Below are 24,019 nucleotides of genomic sequence, written 5' to 3'. Positions count from 1 at the left end.
ACACTTCAGATACTCTTAGCAGGTCCACCCTGACCTTTACTGGATCCACCACCCTGGAAAGCAGAAGCTACACAAAATGCAAACAGCAAACTTCTGATCAAAACAAAGAAGAAAAGATTACCTTTTGGTAATAATTTCTCTCCAGGACACCGACTCGGTCACAAACTCTCTGAAGTTATCGTTTGTTACAATTATACCCCCAGTCTTGTCCGCTAAGTGCAGTAGAAACCTACGGTAACAAGAGGGTTCAAAATGAGCAAAGACCAGGCCTGGTTGGAGCCGCTGGGCCAAGGACATGAAAGGGTTTCTCTTCTTAAAAAATTGCCAGCTGAACCCAGGATGGAGAGTTAGGCCCCTGTCAACTGAAAATGTTCAAATGATGAGTATCTCTGTAATTATTAATGTGATTATAAAACAACTTTTCATGCAATTTAATTCTACAAAAATGATTTTAACTATGAGTCCTACATTTCCTAGAAAAGTTCCTCCAATAAACTGTGGTAAGAGTGCATGAAGGCTTGATCGAGTTAGAGGTAACAGGCCTGTGAAATCTCTCATTTTTCAGCTGCTTGGCTGCCTTGTTTAGTTCAGTGTTAGCTACTTGATGGCCAGCAGCTGTGCAGTTTTAAAAGCAATCCATTTTCTGCGTTGCCTTAAGAAGACATCAGTCAGACACCCTTCAGTTTGGCTTAAATACACACAGACTCATTCAGTTATAACAGGGCGCAGGGTGGTGAAAAGGTTTGCATTTTAAAAACAGTTCTTACAGTGCTGGCGATCAAACTGAGGGCCTGACATGCTAGGTAAGTGAGGTGCAGTAGAGAAACTAGCAGGGTGACCGCTCTGTGGCTGGGGAGGAGGGGAACAGCCAAAGGCATTTGGTAGAGTCCAGAGAAGAGAGAAGATGCATACGTGCATAGGGCTGGCTCGCTCTCGCTCTGTGAGTGTATGTGTGTGTGTGGGGGTGCTTGCTGCCTACGCGCTAGCATAGTGGGGGAAGGGGGGGGGGGGAGAAAGAATAGCCATGTTTCTAGGACTGGAGGAACCTGGCACTTACTTAGCTTTGGGCTTTTGTAACCACAAAGGCAAGGGAAGTGGCCCTCTCTGGCAGGCAGGGATGCTGTGTGAGTGAGCTTTTCTATCTTCCACAGCAGTCTTTCTATGGTCAGGCTTGAGCTGAGCCAAGACTGTCATTTGGAGAACGGGGATCCTTTTGGACCTATCACTCACTCCCAGCCATGTGTGTGTGTGTGTGTTAAATCTCCCAGGTTGGCCTTGAACTAAGTAATCCAAGGATGACTTTAACCTTCCGATCCTCTTGCCTCTACCTTGTGGTGCCGGATGGCAGGTGTGTGCCACCATTCCTGGTTTATAGGGTGCTAGGGCTAGAACTAGGGCCTTATGCTAAAAGAAGAGTGAAATAATAAGAATCGTGTTGTACTGCTGAAGGTTATTCCTGTCCAAACCCTCTCAAAATCTCTGTGAGCAGCCAGGCACAGTAGTGCACACCTGTAAGCTCAGCACTTGTGGGACAGAGGTACAGGGTTAACCTGTGAAGTCTAGGACATCCAAGACTACACACTGAGAACCTAGCTAAAAACAAAACACAACAGAACTGAAACCTCTGGAGTTGATAGAAATGTTATTTCTTGAATGAGAACAAAGATAATGAAACGAAAGAGAGACCACTGGCCTCAAAGGTATGAATGGCCATCCATCTTAGCAGTCTCTAAATATGAATGACTGTTCTTAGTCATCTCTAAGTGGGACTCAAACAACCCAACAGTTTCCAAGATCTCAGGAGCCTTAGAAAGTGTTCTGTTTTTGTTACACCCCATCCCACCCACCTCACCTAGGCTCTCACATATTCCAGGCTAGCTTAGGATCCATTGTTGCTCAGGATAACTTTGGGTTCCTAAGTCTTCTGCTTCCACCTCTCAAGTGCTGAGATCATGGGTTTGAACCACCACGACTGGCCGACTTCCTTATTTATGAACAATATACATTATAGTTTATTTTAAAGAGCATAAATTTCAATGCTGCTATCTGCCCAAATGTCAATAAAAGTAGAGAGGAAGGTCTCTCTCGTATCCACTGGGATACACACCCATGTTCTCTGATACCCAGCGGGCTGCATAAGTCAAGCAAAGCTTCTGCTGTATGACTGGGCCTGGGTCTGAGTCCTCGGCTGTGAGAAGAAAGCTGAGGTGGTCATCAGGACCTGAAGGCTTCCTGCCTGACCACTCCAGGGCTCCTGAGCCTGTGAGAGGGTCCACAGAGAGTCCTTCAGGACAGATTCTCAGGGCTGCTCCTGACCCTCTCCATCCCCTGCTCAGCTCCAACCACACTGCTCTCTGAAGGCACCTTGGATCCACCCTACCTAACACATTCTCTTTCCTGTCAGTGAGCGAATGTCTGTCTACTGTGGCCCTAACTCACTCTCTCCCATTTAACCCTATTCCAGCTTGGATAACAAAGCACTGCCTTCCCTGGGAGGAATGTGGAAATGGGCAGAATAACAAAGAGAAGAAGGGACAGTCAGACTGAGGGTCCCAGATGCCATGCTTATTCCTCCAGACACGACAGCACGAGAACAGAGTTATAAAGTACACACCACAGGGAAGGGTGGAATCAAAATCCCTCCTTTTGGGGGTGAGGATTTCACCACGTAACCCTGGCTGGCCTGAAACACAACAGATCTGCTTGGATCTTTGATCTACAGAGTGAGTTCTGGGCCAGGGCTGCATGGTAAGGTCTAATCTCCAAAAAGAAAATCAGCCAACCACACATACCTGCCTTTTCTCATCTCAGACATGCTTTACCAAAATAAACAAACTCAAAGCAAACCACCAAAGTTTCTTGTGTGCCATTCCTAAACTTACAGAGTATCTCAGTGGTCTTGGTGATGAGTCTGAAACTGAATTAAGCAGTTCCCTTCAGAGTGCAGACCTATGCAGTGGACAGGTAGCTGACTCCTTACCACCCCACTCCCCCCTTGGGAAGAAAAACAGCCCTTCATACCTGTCATCATGAGAAGCAATTCTTTCTCCAAAGACCATCCGGGCAGGAGTTAAAGATAATATTCCAAGCTCTTGGAGCTGGGTTAAGAAGTGCTGTTCTGTTCATGGAAGAAGTTGATATGTATTCAGCAAAGACTATCCTCCAAGATGTGTAAATAAAAGAACGCAAACCCAAATATTTCACTTGGGGACTTGCAGAGAGACTCTTTTTCCCACTTCCTCAACTTTACTAACTCACCAAAAGAAGAAAAATCACTCACACTAAGGCAAGCCCAGCATATGAACTGACTGGGGAGATTTTAAACAAGCTAACAAAATGTTAAACTCAACTGCCTCTAAATGACAACTAAACCAGAAGCCCATACTTAATTAATCCTGCCCCCAAGAACTTCCCCAAAAGGATATACTGTAAGTAGAGCATAAAAAGAGAAATGACAAGAGTCACCCAAAGCGGGGGAAGAGGAGGGGGAGAGCAGTCTTAAAACAGGGGGTTGCGGGAGTGAACTGCCATTGTTCCAGATGAGAAAGGCTGCTCGTTCTCCAGCCTGGCTGCAGCTTCCTCTCTTGCTCTCAGCTGTCTGTACAAGCATTTACTGGATTTCACAGGCTTGAGTAGTGACAGAATGGAAGGCCAGTGCCTTACAGTGGAAAAGCAGTCACAGGCAAGAGAAGCTGAGAGCTGGAGCCTAAGATCCCTGTGTCTGTATCTCTTACCAAAGCAGCTGCCAGTGCCCTGCCCTGCCCTGCCCTGCCCTGCCCAATGGAGGGCTCCCTGCCTGCCTCAGAGCTGCATGCTGTGTAAGTCGCATTGACACTTAGACAGAAAAGAAAGGAGTGGCTCTGCCTCATTTCTTGTGGATCTTCTCCCAAATAAAGGAAGCTGGGAACAGTCTGGAATTGCCATCTCCCTTGTGTCTAAGTTTCACTTCCTGTGAAATCTATAAACCACACCCACCTTGTTTTACCTTTCCTTTCTAGGTGCCTGGCATAGCCTTTTCATCTAAGACAAAAACAACCTTAAGTTTCTCTGGAATATTTCACAATTTATATTCAATTTGAATCTTTTGTGTGGGGCCTGTAGGTTAGCCACAAAGTACTATATGGCAAACAGAAATGATTCATAGTAAGCCACCAGACTACTGAAAAGACATATTTGAAGGTTCTCATCTTATAAGCAACCACTTAAAAACTATTATTTAAATTCTCAGAAGCCCACTCTAGTGGAGGGCATCCTCTCTAGTGGCTGTGCTAGGTCTCCACCCTTCCCTACTTCTTATAACACTTCTCAACTGAGGTGTACCTACACTAGGCCCGCTAAAAGTCCTACTTTGTAGCCAACGATGACCCTGATCTTCCTGACTTCTGCCCTTTCTGCTCCATCTCCTGAGCACTGACATCACAGGTGTGTACAACCATACAGAGTTTTCAATTGCTATTTTACCGGACACAACTAATTTAGAATTCTGTCATTCAAGTTGTGGCCCATTTGCACAATTCTATTCTAAGCACCATATGTTGAAATTTGAAGCATTAAATATCTAACCAGAAATATGGAAAGATCACTGGGCCTCACCTGTGATATTAGGATCCCGTCTTGTTCTCCACTGTGGGACAAACACAGTGATGTTCCTGTTGCCGAGCTTCCAAAAATACTCAACTGCAATTGCTATTCCACGGCAACTAAAGAACTTTTTCAGACCGTGGCTGGAAGGAAGGACAATTTCTTTCAGGTTAAAGTGTAAAGAAAAATCTAGGTTTTACCACAGAAGAGAGCAACCATACATAGCAAAAACAACACAAACACACTTTTACTTTTGTTGTACAGTTTGCCAAGTTAGACCTGCTGACTGCACCGTTCCTGCCGCTTAGTCAGAGCTGTAGGTCTTTTCCCTCTACTTGACAGACTGAGTCTACTGCTTTGGTGGAGAGTGGCAGGATGGCTGAATACTTGTTTACTGTCATGGGTTTTAAATGTATTCTGTTGGGAAAAGCCTATTCCTACGTTCTGTCCAATCATCGGACTCTAAGAACTTTAACTTCTTTTTTTGAGACACGGTCTTTACATGTCACTGAAGCTGACTCAAATTTGTGATCCTCCTGCCTCAGTCTTCTGAGGTCTGACATAGCTAATGTTACCTCCACGGAGTGACTATACTGGTGGTGGTGGTGGTGTTTTACTGTGTTGTGGATCAAGCCTAAGTCCTCACACGCTAAGTTAGCACTCGGCCACCAATCTCCACTGCCGGTGTACATCTTAGAATTTCTTATGAATTTTATTACAGAATTTGTCCCTCAAGCAAAAACAGTTCAGTAGCTGTGACAATGCCCGTGTTCTGTCTTCCTGTGGTTGAGGACAGGAATAAAGATGGGACTCTGCCAATACCACATACTCAATGTTGCTGCTGTCTCTGATGGGTGTTAGATACACCACCCACTTTCCAGGGAACTGAAAAGTTTCCAAGTTCAAAGCTTATAAAGAACAATTTGAAAACAAGAATCAAATGACTAGGGCCACGGGGACTGTACTGAAAGAAGCAAAAAGCAGAGAAAGAGGTAAGCATGCAAGAAACAAGCTGGAACCTTCCATCTGTAAAGGTCACCAATCAACCCTGCCATAGCGATGTGACAACAGCCACAGACAGCTGTAGATGGCAAATATGGCTGAGTTGCTGCTCGTAAAACAGAAAGAGGCTGCACTCAGCCCAGTGTGTGACCTCCTGCTACTGAAGTAAAAAAAATTGCACCCCCAAGTCTGGTACTTCATTTCAAAATATAAACACAGAAGCTAGAAAGATGGCTCCTTGGGTAAGAGCACTTGCTGAGCTTGCAAAGGGCATGGATTCCATTCTGAGCACCCACCTGGCGGCTCACAACCATCTTTAAGTCCAGTCCCAGGCAATCAGAAACTGTCTTCTGACCAGGCATGTGCACAGTACGTATATACAAATGCAGGCAAAACACTCATGCACATTAAAACCGCAGGTACAAGGCTCCCTCCGAGTACGGCACGGGCAGCATGGTGCATGCCACATGTTTACTCAAATAAGTTAAGTAAATGAATGCAGTGAAAGTAAACAAACAAAACTCCTTCATTTTTGTCTCAGGCAGTTAAATAAAGGTGAAGGAGAGAAGTCCTTTCCACACACATCCCCCGTCAGGGTGGCATCCAGGTCCTTCAACCTCTGACGGACGGGGTCAGAGAGAGCCAGCAAAGGCAAAGGCTCCAGAATACGCGCCAGGCACGCGCGTCCATCCTCTGGCTGCTTAAGCCTCACCTTCCCTCCAGCCTCCTGAAGGCTCAGCCTTGTAGGAAGCAATCCTTCAGGACCCTTTCTGACCTTTCACCTCCCAGCTTTCGTCTATTGTGAGTGCAAGACAGAATGGCCTGTCTCGAGCATGTGGCTAGCTGGGGCAGACTCAAAACTTCCCCACTCCTGGCCAAGGCCCTCATGCTATACTATAGAATGCTGCCAACCCCATTTGCATCCCTGACCCTTGAGAGCTACATACAAGGTTGCAATGAATAGCTCACAGTTCCTTCTCTCTGCTAGAGGATTAAAGTCCACTCATTTTTCCAGAGACCCATAAAGAAGAAACTGGGATCAGATCTTATCCCAGAGAACGTGCAAGCAAACAACCCCATGCTGATACGGTAAGGATGTGCCAATGTGACACTTGTTACTGGGAAAAAAAAGGAGTTAACTGGGGATGCTGCTGTTGTTTTTAAAGAATAACCACATACATTATTTAACACCAAAGACAGGCCTGGAGTTAAGTCAACCAGTTCTAACACGAAGATTCCAAATCAAGAGCCTCCTGTTTTTTTTAGGAAAACCTGTTTAGTTCTCCAAAACCTTGAAAGGGTCTCCACGCTATTCAAACACAGATACGCATACAGGCACACACGCTACCCTGGCCTTCTGAGGCGGTGACAAAGTTTCTGGAAGCACTCATGCTGCCCCAGTTCTCAGTGTTCTCTGTGGTAAGATCACAACTTTTTTTTTTTTACCCTGAAAGTCTCTAGCATTAAAAACAGTGGTTCAAAGTTTGGGTAAGTGAGTAGATAGATTTATCTAGAAAACCACATAAAAAAGTAAATGGGATGAAGCATTGGGGGTGTGGTCTGAGTTTAAGCCTCAGCCCCAGGGAGGGGAAAAAAATCCAATCGGGTGAAGCCAAACAGCTGTCCTAACAGTAACTAGTCCAGTAAGAGTTCTACGTCTAAGCCTCCTCCCGCTCCACCGGCTGGGTAAGTGTGCTTAGTCCTTGCTGCTTCTGGCCTCTGCAACAGAGAGGCTGGTGGACAAGGAAGTGCAGACCAGTGGTCTACCCTGACCTAGAGAGTATACATTCAAGGTGTACAGAATTTAATACCTTCTACTTTGGGGGCCAAAGTGTGAAACTCCCAGCTCCACACGCAGGAGTGTAGGTGTATCCATCGGCTCTCCAGGGAGAAGCAATTCCTGTCCACGCCTCTGGAAACAAACGACCTGGCTAATTTTCACACCATAGCAGCCAGTCAACATGTCTAAGGCAGAGGAGAGCTAGGTAACACTAACTATAGCAGTGATCATCAACCCAGGCAGGGCAGTGGTGGGGAATAGTGGAAAGCCCTTTCCGAGTTAACCTGGACAGCATGACTTCCTTCTGGCTTCCACTTAGTAAAAACTAGTTGTGGAACTGCTATAGAAAGACCAGCAACGCTGGGCGTGGTGGCGCATGCCTTCAATCCGAGCACACAGGAGGCAGAAGCAGAGGCTGGTGGATTTCTGAGTTCGAGGCCAGCCTGGTCTACAAAATGAGTTCCGGGACAGCCAGGACTGTACAGAGAAACCCTGTCTCGGAAAAAAAAAATAAAAAAAAAAAGGAAAAAAAAGACAGACCAGCAAGAAAGTGGACAGAATGTACAGTTCTGACAAGTGAACGGGCAAACCCCATCTACACGGAAAATCACCAAAGCAACAAGTCAGGTGCTCTCAGGCTGGGGTTTCAGCCGCCTCTGTGATGTCGAGCCAGACACCGCAAACATGTCCACTGACTCACGACTGACTCATTCATGGTGACAAGGGGGAAACGAACGAAAAACATACAGAGTCAGCAGCATAAGGCAGGTGTTTTGGAATTTCTCATCATATACATGAGCTGCAGACATCATGTCAGACAAAAAAACAGCAACACAGGGCAGACAGGGGAGTTCCCACCAGGATACCCTGCTCCTGGGGGCCTCAGATTTCCTTCTCAATTAAGACAGCAAATGGGTGAGGGTCCCTCTGAAGCAGTTATGCATCCAATGTTGATAAGGTCTGAACATTCTAATTTTAACTTCTGGGAAGACACAGGCAGGCCAGGTGCTGAGGAAAGACTTTATGGCCCCCAAGTCTAGGTGTGACTCTGGGCAAGGTCATAGAAGTGATACCAAATTTTTGCTCCAAAACACTTGTATGAGGATTCCATCATACACACATTAATAATAATAGTAATAAATAATAATAATAATAATGCACCAGGCTGAGAATGAAGTTTTAGAAGCAGAATATTTGCCTAGTATGTCTAAGAATCAAAGTTCAATTCTCACACAGCAGTGCCAAAAAACTTAATTTAAAAAACATCTGGTCTCAGTTAAAATGATCAGAATGACAATCATGTCATCAAGGTACAAACTTTGATTTGTGACTTCTAGCTCCACTTAATAATAGATAATCACGGAACCTGCTATAGAAAGACTGGCAAGAACAGGAAGTTTGATTACCTACATTCCATGTGAATCTACTCTGTTTTAGGGTAACATCCCTTTTTATTGTTGTTTTCTGAGAGTCTCTGTGTAGCTCTACAGAGCAGCTGGCCTCAAATTCAGAGATCTGCCTGCCTCTGCCTCCCAAGTGCTAGATCACAGGTGCACACCCTTTAAAAGTGCTACTCTTAGGCACAGACATCAGTAAATCTCAAGAAAAGCCACATCCTCTAGAGAGAATCAGTTTTCATAACCAGTAAGTGGCTGGGAGAAGTGGCCCAGTGGTTAAAGCACTTGCTGCTCTTCCAGAGGGCTGGAGCTCAGCTCCCAGCACTGCGCCAGGTTCACAACTACCTGGACCCTCAGCTTCAGGGGACCCAACCCCCTCTTCTGACATCTGCATGCATCAGCTTGCATGTGCACAACCTCCCTGTGCCCCTACCCACATACATAAATAGAAATAATGATTAAAGTAATAGGGATAAAGGCTGGTGAGATGGCTCAACAGGTAAGACTGCTCTTCCAAAGGTCCTGAGTTCAATTCCCAGCCTCCACATGATGACTCACAACCACCTGTAATGAGATCTGACGCCCTCCAGTTCGTCTGAAGACAGCTAACAGCTAAACAGTGTACTTATGTATAATAATAAATAAATCTTTGGGCTGGAGCAAGCAGGGACAGAGCGAGCAGGGACTGAACGAGCGGGGCCAGCCAGAGCAGAAGTCCTAAATTCAATTCCCAACAACCACGTGAAGGCTCACAACCACCTGAACAGCTAAAGTGTACTCACATACTTAAAATAAATAAATTCATCTTAAAAAAATAATAGGGATAGTAGTAACAACTCCTCTCAGCAGTTAAGAACATGTGATTCCTCCAAAGGACCTGAGTTCCCAGTGTCCAGAAACAAGCAAACAAATAATACTAAACATGTATGTTAATACATGTTTGATTTAAGTGATAATCATTGTTTTTCAGAAAGAGCAGCACTATATCCAAGTGTTAGAAAATCTGTGGTGTTTGGGGTGTTCCAGTGTCTGGGGAGGATTTAGTATGGAACACATCCTGCCATGGTGAGCAGCATCAATGGACATTCATGGTGACCACTGTGAGAGGAGCTATTACTACCCCACAGGGTGACGGTTGTTTGCAAAGTACCTGCAGGAGGACTTAAGCTCCCACCCCAAGCACCCTGTGACAAGTGAACGTGGGGCGCCCACCTGTAATCCTAGCACTGGTGAAGAGGCAGAGGCAGGAGGAGCCCTTGGGCTCCCTCACCAGCTAATTTAGCCATATTGGTGAGCTCCAGGTTCAGTAAGACCCTGACCCCCAAACAACAAACAAACAAAACAAGGGAGAAAGCAACAGATGACACTAATCTTAGCCTCAGGTCTACACACACACACACACACACACACACACACACACTCACACACACACTCACTCACACACACACACTCACACACACACACACACACACTCACACACACACTCACTCACACACACACACACACTCACACACACACACACACACACTCACACACACACTCCTGAACACACACAGCATCATTCCCATGCTCAGCCTTGGTTCATCTGTGGTTTGTTTGAATATCAATTTGGGAAATCTTTCTGTAGGTAGAAAGGTTTTACAAAGGAATTAACTTCTTCAAAATCATGAATAACGTTAACTCTGTGCAGCCACTCAGTTTAAGAACTTCGAACAGTGAGGAAGTGGAGCCAGCCCTGGACCACAGGTACCTGGATGGCTCTTCCAGTTTTACTTAAGCCAGTGTGAGATGACAACAGGCACCTGCTTGGGGACAAGGACACAGGCACAGCACTTTCGCCCTGCCTTTCACTTTCAACCTCGGTCCTCCTGCCTTCACCTTCCCAGGGCTGGGATTAAGGAAGGAGCCACCACGCTCAGTTTACATGGTATGCTAGATAAAACCCAGGGCTTCAAGAATGTTAGGCAAGCATTTTACCAACAGAGCTACATGCATCCCCAGCCCAAATTGCTAAGCTTCTAATATCTACAATGGTGGCACCTTTTTTTTTTTTTAATTGTGAGAAAATGAAAACATACAATCGATAATTTATTTTTTAAAAAGAAAAGTGAGGGGGTTTAAAAAAAAAAAAGCAAAACAATGCTTATACTTATAAAAATTCAGACCGCCAGGCCAGGCATACACACCACTGAAGCCTTGCACGAGGTATGCACAGACTGGAGGATCTTCATGACTTTGGAGCCTGCCTGGTTGACATTAGCAGGCCAGTAAGGGCTACACAGTAAGATCCTGCCTCAAAACCAACAGGTCAGGTGTAATGGCGCATGTCTATAATCCGAGCACTTAGAAGGCAGGCTAGATCTTTTTTGAGTTTAAGGTTAGCTTGGTCTTTACAGCAAGTTCTAGATGGTGAGACCATGTTTCAAAACAAAAAACTACATACCAAAAGCTACAAGACAGATGTATAAATCTTGGCTGTATAGACTTATAAGGTGGGATGAAGGATGACAAACAAGCTTTGTACCAAAAGGATCAAACTGGGCCTGGTCCACTCATGGACCACACTGCTGCCAGCAGCCATGAATTCTGTGCTACCCTACAGCTATGCTACCATGAGCATGCCAGGAACAGTTGCTGCTGGAGGCCCCTCACCAAGCACACCAAGTTCATAGGGGACAGGACCTAAGAAGTGTGTGGCTTTGCTCCCCATCAGCAGTGAGCTCTGTCCTGCTGCCAAGGACAAACAGGTCCCAGAGTTCATCAAGAAAAGGATACACCCACAATGAAAGAAGGGGAGAGAAACTGAGCGAGAGTCCTTACCACCATGAGGAAGGCAGCTGCTAAATCACAAAGTCCCCTTTGTCCTCTGAGTAAGAAATAATTTCCAGAAAACAACATGGACTGTATCTGAGACACATTCTGAAGTATTTACGGATGAAATACGTAGCTGAGATTTCCTTACAAGCACCCAAAGGGCTAGAGGGGGCTCAGCAGCAGAATGCTGTCCTAACAAGCAGAAAGCCTGCCTTCCATCCCAATACCACAGGTAAAATAAACAGAATAAAACAAAAAAATAAATAAGACAGAGGGTTTAAAGTGGTAGGTAAGAGTACAGATGAAACAAGATTGGCCATGAACTAGCAATTGCTGAGTAAACCCATGAAGAGTCTTCTAGTTTTACATTTGTTTGTAAATTTTAATGAAAAAACCCTGAAAAACAAAGAAGAAAAAAAGTAGTACTAGAGATACTGCTCAGGGGTCAAGAGCTCTGTTTTTTCAGAGGGGCTGAGTTCAGTTCCCACACCAACAGAGGGAGGCTCATAGCTGCCTGTAGCTCTGACTCCAGAGCAGCCAATGCATTTTTCTGGCCTCTTTGGACACCAGCACACATGTGGCATGCATTCATATAAACACTCATGCATACACATGAAGAAGAAGAGGAGGAGGAAGAGAACAACAACAACAACAATAATAAAGTAGGTGGCTGGAGAGATATCTCAGCATCAAAGAAAACTTGCTACTCCTGCATAAGACTTGGGCTTGGTTCCCAGTACTCACACAGTGGCTCAAAAGGTAACTGTAGTCCTAAGGAACCCAGCACCCTTTTCTGGTCTCAGTGGATACCAGGTATGCACTCAATGGATATATAAACAGGCAGGCAAAACTCTCATACACATAAAACAAAATAAACACATGCCAATAATTAGCTTTTCATCCCTGTAATAGAAGCACTAGGGGAGATAGGGCAGGAGGATTGGTCAGCTAGCCTGGACAACTTAGGAACAGCACCTCAAAATGAAAGATGGAGTATTTGGGAGACAGTACTGGGGGGGGGGGTGCTTGCCTCACTCATGCCTGAAAATGAGTACCAGAAGAAGAAAAAAATGCCATAGGTATTCCTAACACTACAAGACATGAGTTGATCTTTTAGGATTCCTAGAAAGACGCCATACACACATTCAGCAGCACAGAATATTATTCTTAGGATTCAATGCCTGTAGGAGCTGGGGATGATGGCTCAGTCATTAAGAAAGACTTGAATTTCAGCACCCACATCAGGTTGCTCAGTCCACCTAGAACTCCAGCAACAGGGATCGGAAACACTTTTCTACCCCCTGTGTGCACTGTATTCATGTGTACAAATCAACTTTCAGACACACAGACACACTTAATTAAAAATAAAAATAAAATATTTTTGAAAGCTGTTTTTGAGGGAGCTGAGGCAAGAAGGACTACAATCAGCAGGCAGCCTAGCTCCACGAGACTGTCTCACAATCGAAGGCAGCTCCACTTCTGTACTGGGGATTTAACAGTAACGTAGATTTCAAAGTCTAATTTACAGGTGTATCCTATGTGCAATGGAGCAATGTGTAATGTGAAAATATATTGTCTCTACCGTCTCTTACCCACAGGAATAGGGTGAAGAGAAAGTTCAGAAGGGAAAGACCAACTGCAGTGGGTTTGGCCTAATGCTGCTTGTAGCTACTGTTGATTTGAGTCCCCAGAATTGTTTACAAGAAGAGTCTGAATGAGCATCCTCACGTAAGACAGAGGGACCCTACCCCCAGTCGGTTCTGACTGGTAAAAGGATGCTGGGCAGCCAGTGTCTGGGCAGGACAGGCAGAGGCAGGACTTTGACTGGGAGGAGGAGAAGGAGGAAGGAGTTCTGCTGTGACTGGAGAGTGTGAAGGGGAGGAGAGGAAGAGACCGGAGACTCCTGCCTGAGAAGAGCGCAGGATAGAGAGGCATGACTGTCATGTGAAGGAGCCGGGAGAGCTCGGCCCAGCTGGGCAGCCCTCCGGGTCCAGAGCAGCCAAGATAGCTTGGTAAGTAATACCTCGGGAATATTGACGGGAGGCGGATTAACCGCATTGACTGACGTTAGGAAGTGGTCCAGCTACTGTGCTGATTAAGGCATATTAAAATATAAAGGCGGTGTGTGTGTGACTCATTTGGAATATAAACCTTGTTGGGGCGGGTAGCAATGAGCCCACTGCCTGGATTTATTTTGCAAACAATTGTTTCAAAAACAAATGCAAAACTTTACAAGCAGCTGGTCCTCCCCCAAGAAAGGATGCAGAGTGACTTACGTAATTGCAACATTACTTCCATCTATAACAATATGCTTCAAATCTGCTCGTCCTGGTTCGTTTTTTAATTCCAGCTTGTATGGTATTTTTAAGGTATCTCGAAATCTTTGAACCCCTGTAACTGAGGAATCGATATGATCAGAGGACCCTCCCAATCGAGCCTCAGTAACTGAAGGTAGCAGCTGGGGCAGCGGCAGTGGTGGAGAAAGTGGGGGATAATTTGGCTTAGGCTGAGGAGAGCTACAGGAGCCAGAACGCTTTTCACAGGCAGGCTTCGTATTATTTGGAAGCAAAGGTTCTGTTTGCTGTTGAAAACCATTTTCAGGAAAAGCTGGGTTTCTCTGTTGGTGCCCTGAAGCTCCCCTTGAAACAAAACTGATGTCTTTAGGGCTGGCAGAGGCCGAGTGGCCATCAGTTTCCAGGTCCACAGTACAACTTGAGTTCTGCTTTGAACCCCAGATTTCATGTTTCTGTCCTACTGGCACTGTTCTGAAAGAATTAACTTTGCAATTTGAGGTACAGTGTTTAGAGTCTTTGAACGGTAACTGCGAGAATCTCTCCACCATACTTTGCTCTGTGTGACTCTGTGCTTTCTTTGGCGTGGAGTCTGCTGTGAGCTCATTTGTGGTGCTCCCAACCCCTGCATTTCTGCTCTGACTGGCATCTGGATACACAGTGCAAGGTGGAAAGTCTCGGTCTTCTTGGAGTCTTTTATTTTCTTTTTCAATTTCCTCTAAGAGTAATAATGGTTCTGTAGAAGGCCCATACTCCCTAATGACCTTTTCAACAATCTCTTGGGAATAGCCCATGGTTTTAAAGAAGTTAACAAGGATATTGTATTCCATTTCTTCTGTAGTGTCTTTTCCATCAGGGCTTAGATTTGTAGAGTTTGAAGCAGGATCAGACAGGTCAATGACTTCATTTCCAGCTGACCCCTTACCATCTGGCAAAAGCTCCCCTTCTGGAACATTCTCCAAGGAAAACTGCTTCTTGGTGTGCCTTTCTTCCGTATCAGAAGATCTCCTCTTGTGACAAACTCTATCTTTGGAAAGAGCATCTTCGTCTGGACTTAGGCCATTCACCGGAACAAAAAGCACATCTGGTGAACTAGAGAAGACTGTGTCCATTTGTTTTGTAAGCTCAGAAACAGGGGTCCTAGCTTTATTTCTAGAATCTTCCTGTACAACAACTTCATCTCTAGCAACACTCGGTCCTGTGGCAGCACTCTGTGTGTACTCTGGTGGCCGCACATCTCCAACAGTAATGACATCATCATCTGTTTCAAACAGACTCTCTTCCCCTTGTGTGAGACTCAGTAGTTCCTTCTTCAAGGAAGTAGGCAGAATCAACAGGTCCATTGTGTAACTGTCTGCGTGGGCTTCAACAAACTGTCTGAATTCCCGTTTGATTTCCGACTCTCTCTGATTACTGGGGAGGTTCTCGTTGCTCTCAAAGAGCTTCACAAACTGCTGAATGTGACTCCTGGCCATGACCACAGCTTCAGCGCTTCCTCGGATGCCAAGAAGCCCAGTATCTAAAACACAGAGGTCAGCACATGTATCCTGAATTAAGCTCTTCAAAAAGAGGCTCTGTGCCCCGACAAAAATGCAGTGCATGGCCTTGGGGTAGCACTCTTTCTCCTCCAGCTCTGGCTCACAGATCCCCTTGATATATTCCTGTGAAGAGGAGACAAAGTTAGATCAATTCACCAGTTCCCCAGGACATGACTGTCAACAGCCAGGCTGAATTTTTTTTTTTTTTTAATCACTAAACATATCTATAATTTGGAGCAACATACTTTGATTTCAATGAAAATAAAGTACAGTTCTGAACTCTGTGAGTGTGTGTGTGGGGGCTATTTGTCTGTTTCACTCTGAACTATTTAATCAACTTTAGAGGAATTGAAACTTTGTATAATTTACAGAGTGGGAATGTATAACCTTTTCACTGTGATTTTCACTGTGATCTTCATTGTGATCTTAGGGGCTTGCCTAGCTACACAGTGGATAATCCCAAGGCTGGATTCATTTACTGAGTTAGGAGAGAATAAAGGCCTTTGGCTTCTGGAATTAACAAAAATAATTGTCCTGCTTCCAGCTTCTTGAAGACATTTAGAAACAATAAGGTTGAAGTATACAGGACACTAATAGGACTGCCACTGGCTGATGCTGCTACTGAAGAAGGCTTTAGTATGGTTGAGAAAGGGAACTAGGTCTGGTGAGATGGCTTAGCAGTGAAAGAACTTGCTGCTAAGTCTGATGGTGACCTGTGGGATGCACGAGGTAGAAAGAGAATCAACTCCTGCAAATCACCCTCTGGCCTCCACACACAAGTGTGGCAGCACACACCCATGCGTGTACACCCCTACCCACACATGTACACACATACCCAATAAATAAACTGAATAAAAGAAAACTTTAAGGGAACTAGTTTCTTTAGCAAGTCCACTGCTGTTGGAGACAAAAAACAAGTCAAGCAATTAAGTGTATACAACACACACATACACTCACACACACACACACACTCACACACTCACACATACACAGTGAAACACATTTGTTAATATGCCCACCAACTTTGGCTCTGAAATGTATTGGTCTCAAATTCCAGAAATACTTGTGGTGCAGTCTTGCTCAAGTTATCTAACCGAGCCCAGATTCTTCATAGCAGAGGTGAGAATAGCCACGTCACGCACAGCTAGGGGAACTAAAGTCCTTGCAATGGCACCTAGGCACATGGTCAGATTACTTCTTCGATGACCAGTGCAACTTCTAGATCACTTGTGAGAAATGAGATCTAACCTATACCTTCAATTAAAATAGAAACACCACGGCCCAAGCCATCACTTGGCCTGCGAAGCACCGGTCACAGGTTTTTGAGCTTGAACTTAATATGCACTTGCTGCTGACAGCCACACCCCTTAAAGAAGGATTCATATTCACATACATACACAAACGCACGCACGCACGCATACACACATGCACTCATACAAACACACACACCTACCCCAACCTCTGTGCATATATCCAGAACCACTGAGTCTGAGTAAATGCAACAGTAAAAGGCAGAAACCGCTATCAGATAGTATGGGATGGACCCAGGCCGCCACTGCTCTGGAGTCCTGTCTGAACTGGGATTTGTAGTCTTGATGATGAAACAGAGTACTCTTGTCTTTTTAATAAACATAATCTTCTATTTTTGTTAACATGAAAATTTAGTTAAACCAAATAATGAATTGTCTTCTCTCCCTGAATATCCAAGCAGTGTTAAAAACTGATGCCAGCAGCCTTAGACCTCCAAGTGGGATCTGGGGACATGGCTCAGTTGGGATAATGCTTGCTAAGTACACAACAGGGCCCGAGTTCAAATCTGTTACCATGTAAATCAGGCATGGTGGTATATGTCTACAAACCCAGTAATTAGGAGGTTGGGGCAAAAGGAACAGAAGTTCAAAATCAACCTTAGCTGCACAGAGGCAAGGCCAACCTCAGCTACTTGAGACCCCGACACACACAAATGGATCTCTCTCCAAATGGGTAACATTTAACTACAACTTGTTTGAACTTCTGCTATATTTACATATTGGTTTTAAATTACTTTTAGAGGGGCTGGAGAGATGGCTCAGCAGTTAAGAACACTTCCTACCCTTTCTGAAGTCATAAGTTTGGTTCACGGCACTCAGGCAGCTCACAACATCTGTAATTCCAATTCTTGAGGATGTGGACATCTGCACTTATATTTGCACATTCCCGTCTTCCTACCACATGCACATAAATGAACAAATTCTTTAAAAGGAAAAAGTATTTTATAATAATAATAATAATTTTTAAATTTCTATAATATGTGAAAGGCAGTACATAGACTCTGTACAATCCATGTATCTCCCCCTCATCACTCTACCTATATGATATCATGAGAATCAGAACATCTGCATTGCATGTATGAGACCACAGATCTAGACTAGTTCATCACATGGTTTTATAAAACCACCATCCTGTGTCAGTGCTTAGAATCCTTCCATTACCACAGATTTCCTTTATCTTTTTATGGTCACACCTACTTTTACCTTCAATCTCCTGGTAGTTACTTTACTTGTTTTCAAATTCAGTTTTGTGACATTATTATTATTATAAAACTGGAATTATAATTTAACTTTAAACATTTAGGCACACATATAAAGTGCTTTGCATGACTTTCCATGTACAGCCTCACTGCACTTGACTTGTATCTGCCCATCATTTCCTTCCTATAGCTGTCCACCTCTGCCCCTGTTGCTCTTCTACCTTACTGGTCTGGTCCCTTCTGCTTTCATCTCTCTCTCTCTCTCTCTCTCTCTCTCTCTCTCTCTCTCTCTCTCTCTCTCACACACACACACACACACACACACACACACGCTCAGGTACATGCACAATTAAATACAGGTTCTACAAAAGAATACATGATATTTGTTTTTTCCAGCTCCATCTTCCTCTCTACCCTGCCCACTTAGGATCCTTACTCTCTCTTATCAAAGCCCTCAGTCCTTCCTACTGTCTATCTTAAGGCTGAATGGCAGGTTCACCACATCTCCTTCCCTGTCTGTCTGCTGACAGCATCTAGGCCGGCTCCACGCTTAGCAATTATGAACAGCGCTACCACGTGCATGGGTGTGAGTGTAGCGGTGGGTGGGGACTTTCTTCCCTGTTCAGCTAGAAGAGGCCCATACAAGAGGCTGCAGCAGAAGGGAGACTAAGCAAGATTGTTTTGAGTTTGAGGTCAGCCTTGGCTATATAGTAAAACCTTGTCTTAAGCAAACAAGACACCATAAAGAAAAGTGAAACTGCTATGAAGGGTCATGTTCAGATTTTTATGTGAGTTTTCAGTTCTCTGGGATCAATGCTGAGGACACAGATGCTCGCTCATATGGGAAACATGTAGTAGTTTTCCTAGAAGCTACTCAACTCGTTTTCACGTGGCTATACGATTTACAGGACCCCAAAATGCATGAAATGACATTCAAGAATGGGTGTGGTGTACCTTAGCTCCTATTTCCTCCTGGCTGACCAGTGGCCCTGATCATCTTGTCTCACAATGTCCTCTCCAGCAAAATGTCCCAAACTGTACTGGTCTTTAATCACTGAGTTTTGAGACTACCTTAAATATTCCAGTTTCTTTTTTTTTTTTTTTTTATAGGAAACGCGGTTTGCATCTATTTTATATACACTGGTATCGAGACAGGGTCTCATGTAGCCTAGTTGGTCTTACCACACTTGGTCTACGTGGTAATCTATGTGAAATCAAACCTGTGATTTCAGACATGTTAGGAGAAACTCTACTAAAATTAAGCCACACCCACAGACCCTTCCTTCCATTATCTATGGACTAACAGGGTGTTTTGTGGTGGCAGAAGTCTTAAATTTTAAGAAAGCTGTTTATTTTTTTCCTTCATTAAGCTGACTCCTTACATATCGCCTATGTCATCCTTATACATGTTTTATATTGAAGAGTTGAGGCTTTTGCTCAGCTTCAGGATGACGCCAAGGCAAGCACAAGGGCCCTGACTTTGGTTCTCAACATCGGATGGGGCGGGGGGGGGGAGATTTTTTTTCCTTTCAAGACCCAAAAAGGGGGAGTGGTGGTGGTGGGGAGCTGGTGCCACAGTTCAACAGCATTGGCTGCTCTTCAGAGAACCCAGGCTCAACTTTCCAGCATCCACATGGCAGCTCACAACCCCCATCAAGCAGCTATATTCCCAGTAGGTCTTCAGAGAACACTTCACCCAACAGCCAAAATAGGTTCTGCTCAAGAGCCCACAGAGCTATCAAGATAAACATTATGCTGACCGTGAAACAAATCTCAACAAATTTAAAAGAACTAAAATTATGTTGAGTGATCTGACCACAAAATAATCAAACAAATCACTTAGAGATAAGAAGAATCTCCTAATGACTGGAAAGTAGAAACTGAACAGCACACTTTTTGTTTTGTTTTGGTTTTTTTGGCTTTTCGAGACAGGGTTTCTCTGTAGCCCTGGCTGTCCTGGAACTTACTTTGTAGACCAGGCTGGCCTTGAACTCAGAAATCCACCTGCCTCTGCCTCCCAAGTGCTGGGATTAAAGGCATGCGCCACCTCGCCAGGCTGAACAGCACACTTTTTTTTTAATTTTAATATATTTTTTTTATTACGTATTTTCCTCAATTACATTTCCAATGCTATCCCAAAAGTCCCCTATACTCCCCACCACTTCCCTACCCACCCATTCCCATTCTTTTGGCCCTGGCATTCCCCTGTACTGGGGCATATAAAGTTTGCGTGTCCAATGGGCTTCTCTTTCCAGTGATGGCTGACTATGCCATCTTTTGATACATATGCAGCTAGAGTCAAGAGCTCTGGGGTACTGGTTAGTTCATAATGTTGTTCCACCTATAGGGTTGCAGATCCCTTTAGCTCCTTGGGTACTTTCTCTAGCTCCTCCATTGGGAGCCCTGTGATCCATCCAATAGCTGACTGTGAGCATCCACTTCTGTGTTTGCTAGGCCCCGCATAGTCTCACAAGAGACAGCTATATCTGGGTCCTTTCAGCAAAATCTTGCTAGTGTATGCAATGGTATCAGCGTTTGGAAGCTGATTATGGGATGGATCCCTGGATATGGCAGTCTCTAGATGGTCCATCCTTTCGTCACAGCTCCAAACTTTGTCTCTGTAACTCCTTCCATGGGTGTTTTGTTCCCAATTCTAAGAAGGGGCACAGTATCCACACTTTGGTCTTCATTCTTCTTGAGTTTCATATGTTTAGCAAATTGTATCTTATATCTTGGGTATCCTAAGTTTTGGGCTAATATCCACTTATCAGTGAGTACATATTGTGTGAGTTCCTTTGTGATTGTGTTACCTCACTCAGGATGATGCCCTCCAGGTCTATCCATTTGCCTAGGAATTTCATAAATTCATTGTTTTTAATAGCTGAGTACACTCCATTGTGTAATACATTCCATTGTGTAAATGTACCACATTTTCTGTATCCATTCCTCTGTTGAGGGGCATCTGGGTTCTTTCCAGCTTCTGGCTATTATAAATAAGGCTGCTATGAACATAGTGGAGCATGTGTCCTTCTTACCGGTTGGGACATCTTCTGGATATATGCCCAGGAGAGGTATTGCGGGATCCTCCGGTAGTACTATGTCCAATTTTCTGAGGAACCGCCAGACTGATTTCCAGAGTGGTTGTACAAGCTTGCAATCCCACCAACAATGGAGGAGTGTTCCTCTTTCTCCACATCCTCGCCAGCATCTGCTGTCACCTGAATTTTTGATCTTAGCCATTCTGACTGGTGTGAGGTGGAATCTCAGGGTTGTTTTGATTTGCATTTCCCTGATGATTAAGGATGTTGAACATTTTTTCAGGTAACAGCACACTTCTAAGTAATTCACAGGTCAAGGGAATTTTCCTTTTTCTGTTCCTTTCTTTGGAAGGCCATGGATCTTCCAGACACGTGAGTTCTTTTTCACAGTGCTGGGATGAACCCAGAGCCTTGGCCTTGCTAAGTAAGTTAAGTGTTCCGCTGCTGAGCTGCGCCACAGCCCCCCAGGGGAAGTTTCTGAGGAATGCACTGAACTAAATAAGAAGAACATGAACTATCAAGGGGACAGGAGCAGCCCTGAGAGGGATGTTCATGTGCACTCTCACTGGTCTTCCCAACAGTCTCAACACAGTCAACTGACCTAGCAGAGTCCACTAAGAAGATCACCAGGTGAGCCTCAGCTTGGTGACCCTCCCACCTCTGCCTCCCCCATGCCGGGATTACACACACAGACAAGCATGCCTAGCTTGAAAAGGAAATGTATACGACACAAATGCACATACTAGAAAACAATAAAAAACGGGAACGGCAACTCACACCTGCAATCTGCCTTAATCCCAGCACTTAGGAGGAAGTGCTGGAGGTGGACATGATCTCAAGGGCAGCTGGGCTATGGTGTTACAGGTGGTCTCTGTGCCTGCCCACCTTATACGTGGGTTCTGGGGATTCAAACTACAGGTTCCCAGCTTATGCAACTCGTGCTTTATCCACTGAGCCACCTTCCCATTCCCCTCACGTAATCATTTAAGATACAGGATCAAGGCTCTTGTTTTGCTTTCTTCCTGTGCTGGGAACCAAAGTGTGAAACTTGTATGCATTCTACCACTGAACTACAATCACAGACCTAAGTTTATTTATTCTTAGATCCTTTCTCCTCCCACCTTTTAAAATAGCTGTGTCATATTCCATACACAGACATTAAACACTGCATATAGTGCATACTTTTTGTTTTTAGCAATCAAATCAAGTTGAAGCACTCTGGAAGAGCAGGTGTGGAAGTATAATCCCAGCCCTGAAGAGGCTGAAGCAGGAGAATTCCGAGTTTAACAGACTGCTCTACTAGGCTACACAGTGACACTTTACATCAAAACGGAACAAACAAAACACCACAAAAGGGAAAAGTAACCACCTGCATTTACTCGGACATTGGCTACTTCCATGGAAACTGTAGCAATTTAGAGCTTTAGCAATTCTTTCAAAAAATTGTTACTTTCAACTATGGGACCGGGAGGATGCACCCCAGAGTAGGTGCCTACAGCGGCCAGGGCATCAGATTCCTTGGAGCTGGCAGAGGTTATTGGGAGCCACTGACACTGGTGCTGGCAACTGAACGTGGGTCCTTGCTCTTAAACTGCGGACCTACCTAACTCTCCAGCCCTCAACATCTTAGGAAGATGACTGTTAGCAATGGTTTTCTTTCACTTTCCTTTTTTCTTAAACGGAGAATGCTCCTTTTACTCTTAAATGATAATTTCCTTTAATAGGGAATGTTCCATAAAGGTTCTTGCTGTGTGTGATGACACCAAACTTCAACCCGAACCTCAGGGGAGCGAGGCAGGTCATCAGTGTGAGCTTCAGGCCAGCCAGGGCTGCAGAGTGAGACATAGCCTCATGAACAGCACGCTGGAGTGGGGGATACACAATGCTGATTTCAGCAACAAACTTCATAAAACATTCCTTTCTCCTTCAGAACATTAGCTAAGGGAGACTATTTTATATTCTTTGTGACCATGGCCCACAACCCATGCTTGAAAAGGGACTAACATTTGCTTTGTGAGACAGGCCTTCTGTGGTACAGGCTGGCCTTGAACTGACTCATGAGTTTTCAGCTTCCACATTCCAAATGCTGCTGTTAAAGTTTGTATCCCCATGGCTAGTTTGATATACTGCTTTTTTAATGTGTTGTTCGGGGCTGGAGAGATCCTTCAGTGGTTAAGAGCATTGGCTGCTTTTCCAGATGGCACAGATTGGTGGCTTACAACCCTCTTTAACTTTAGTTCCAGAGGATGCCCTTTTCTGGCCTTCAAGGGCACTGTATGCATGTGCTACACAGACATACATGCAGGGAAAATACTCATATATGTAAAAAAAAAAAATCATCCCTAAATAAAATAGAAACAGGGTGAAATGCCATTTTGTCAAATTGCAGGCAAAAAGTCATTTTAAAAGGTCCATTTCCATCGACATGTCACCAATAAATATCATTTAGATATACAAGAGATATCAATTTTTCTTCAAATTGCTTATTGTTAGATGTTTTGTCAAAGAAAATCTAAGTGTCCTCTGCTCCATGAGCAATTTAGATGGGACAAGTTCTCACCCCTCCAGAGAAGAGAATACTTTGTGACTGATGGAATCGCGACTAAGATCCAGCACCAGTACCCTTGCCCATGGCCACACCAGTTACTTAAGAGTGGACTACCTAATTCACAGATACAGCAACAATACAGAGTGAGAAATTTTTGTATTGGGTTCATTTTGCTCATTTTATAAAGAAACAAATTTTAGTCCTGGCAAGATGGTCGAGCAGGTAAAGTGCCTGCTGCCAAAGCCTGACGGCCTGAGTTTGGTCCCTGGGACCTACTTGATGGAGAGAGAACAAAACTCTTGCAAGATGTGAGACTGGGGTAAGAGGAGAGCTCTGGAGCCAAAGCTACACTGTGAGTTCCAGTCAGCCTAGGCTGATGGGCTAGAGATCTTGGTACCAACAGGAACAATGGAGGATGCCCAATTTCTGAGGTTTAAATTGCTATTTTGCTCCAATCTTGCGGGTTGGTTCTTTTTACAGTTCTTTGCGGAAACTTCTGGTTTTGATAATTACCTACTGGG

The 24,019-nt window shown here is 44.5% G+C and overlaps 1 protein-coding gene across 1 annotated transcript in view; it reads right to left on the bottom strand.

Moving 5' to 3' along the window:
• Positions 1 to 24,019, bottom strand: part of N4bp1 (NEDD4 binding protein 1) — a 43,036-nt gene that overhangs the window by 4,442 nt on the left and 14,575 nt on the right. Inside the window, exons 2-5 of the mRNA XM_021170634.2 lie at positions 13,851 to 15,526; positions 4,594 to 4,724; positions 3,022 to 3,118; positions 122 to 229 (exon numbers count right to left, since the gene is read on the bottom strand). Coding sequence (XP_021026293.1) covers positions 122 to 229; positions 3,022 to 3,118; positions 4,594 to 4,724; positions 13,851 to 15,526 — 2,012 coding nt within the window. The remainder of the gene's footprint in view (positions 1 to 121; positions 230 to 3,021; positions 3,119 to 4,593; positions 4,725 to 13,850; positions 15,527 to 24,019) is intronic.

Source organism: Mus caroli, unplaced genomic scaffold, assembly GCF_978045245.1.
Source record: "Mus caroli unplaced genomic scaffold, Mus_caroli_1 scaffold_10, whole genome shotgun sequence".
Taxonomy (NCBI): Eukaryota; Metazoa; Chordata; class Mammalia; order Rodentia; family Muridae; genus Mus; species Mus caroli.
The sequence above is the reverse complement of the archived record's forward strand: the minus strand, read 5'-3'. Positions and strand labels throughout refer to the sequence as shown.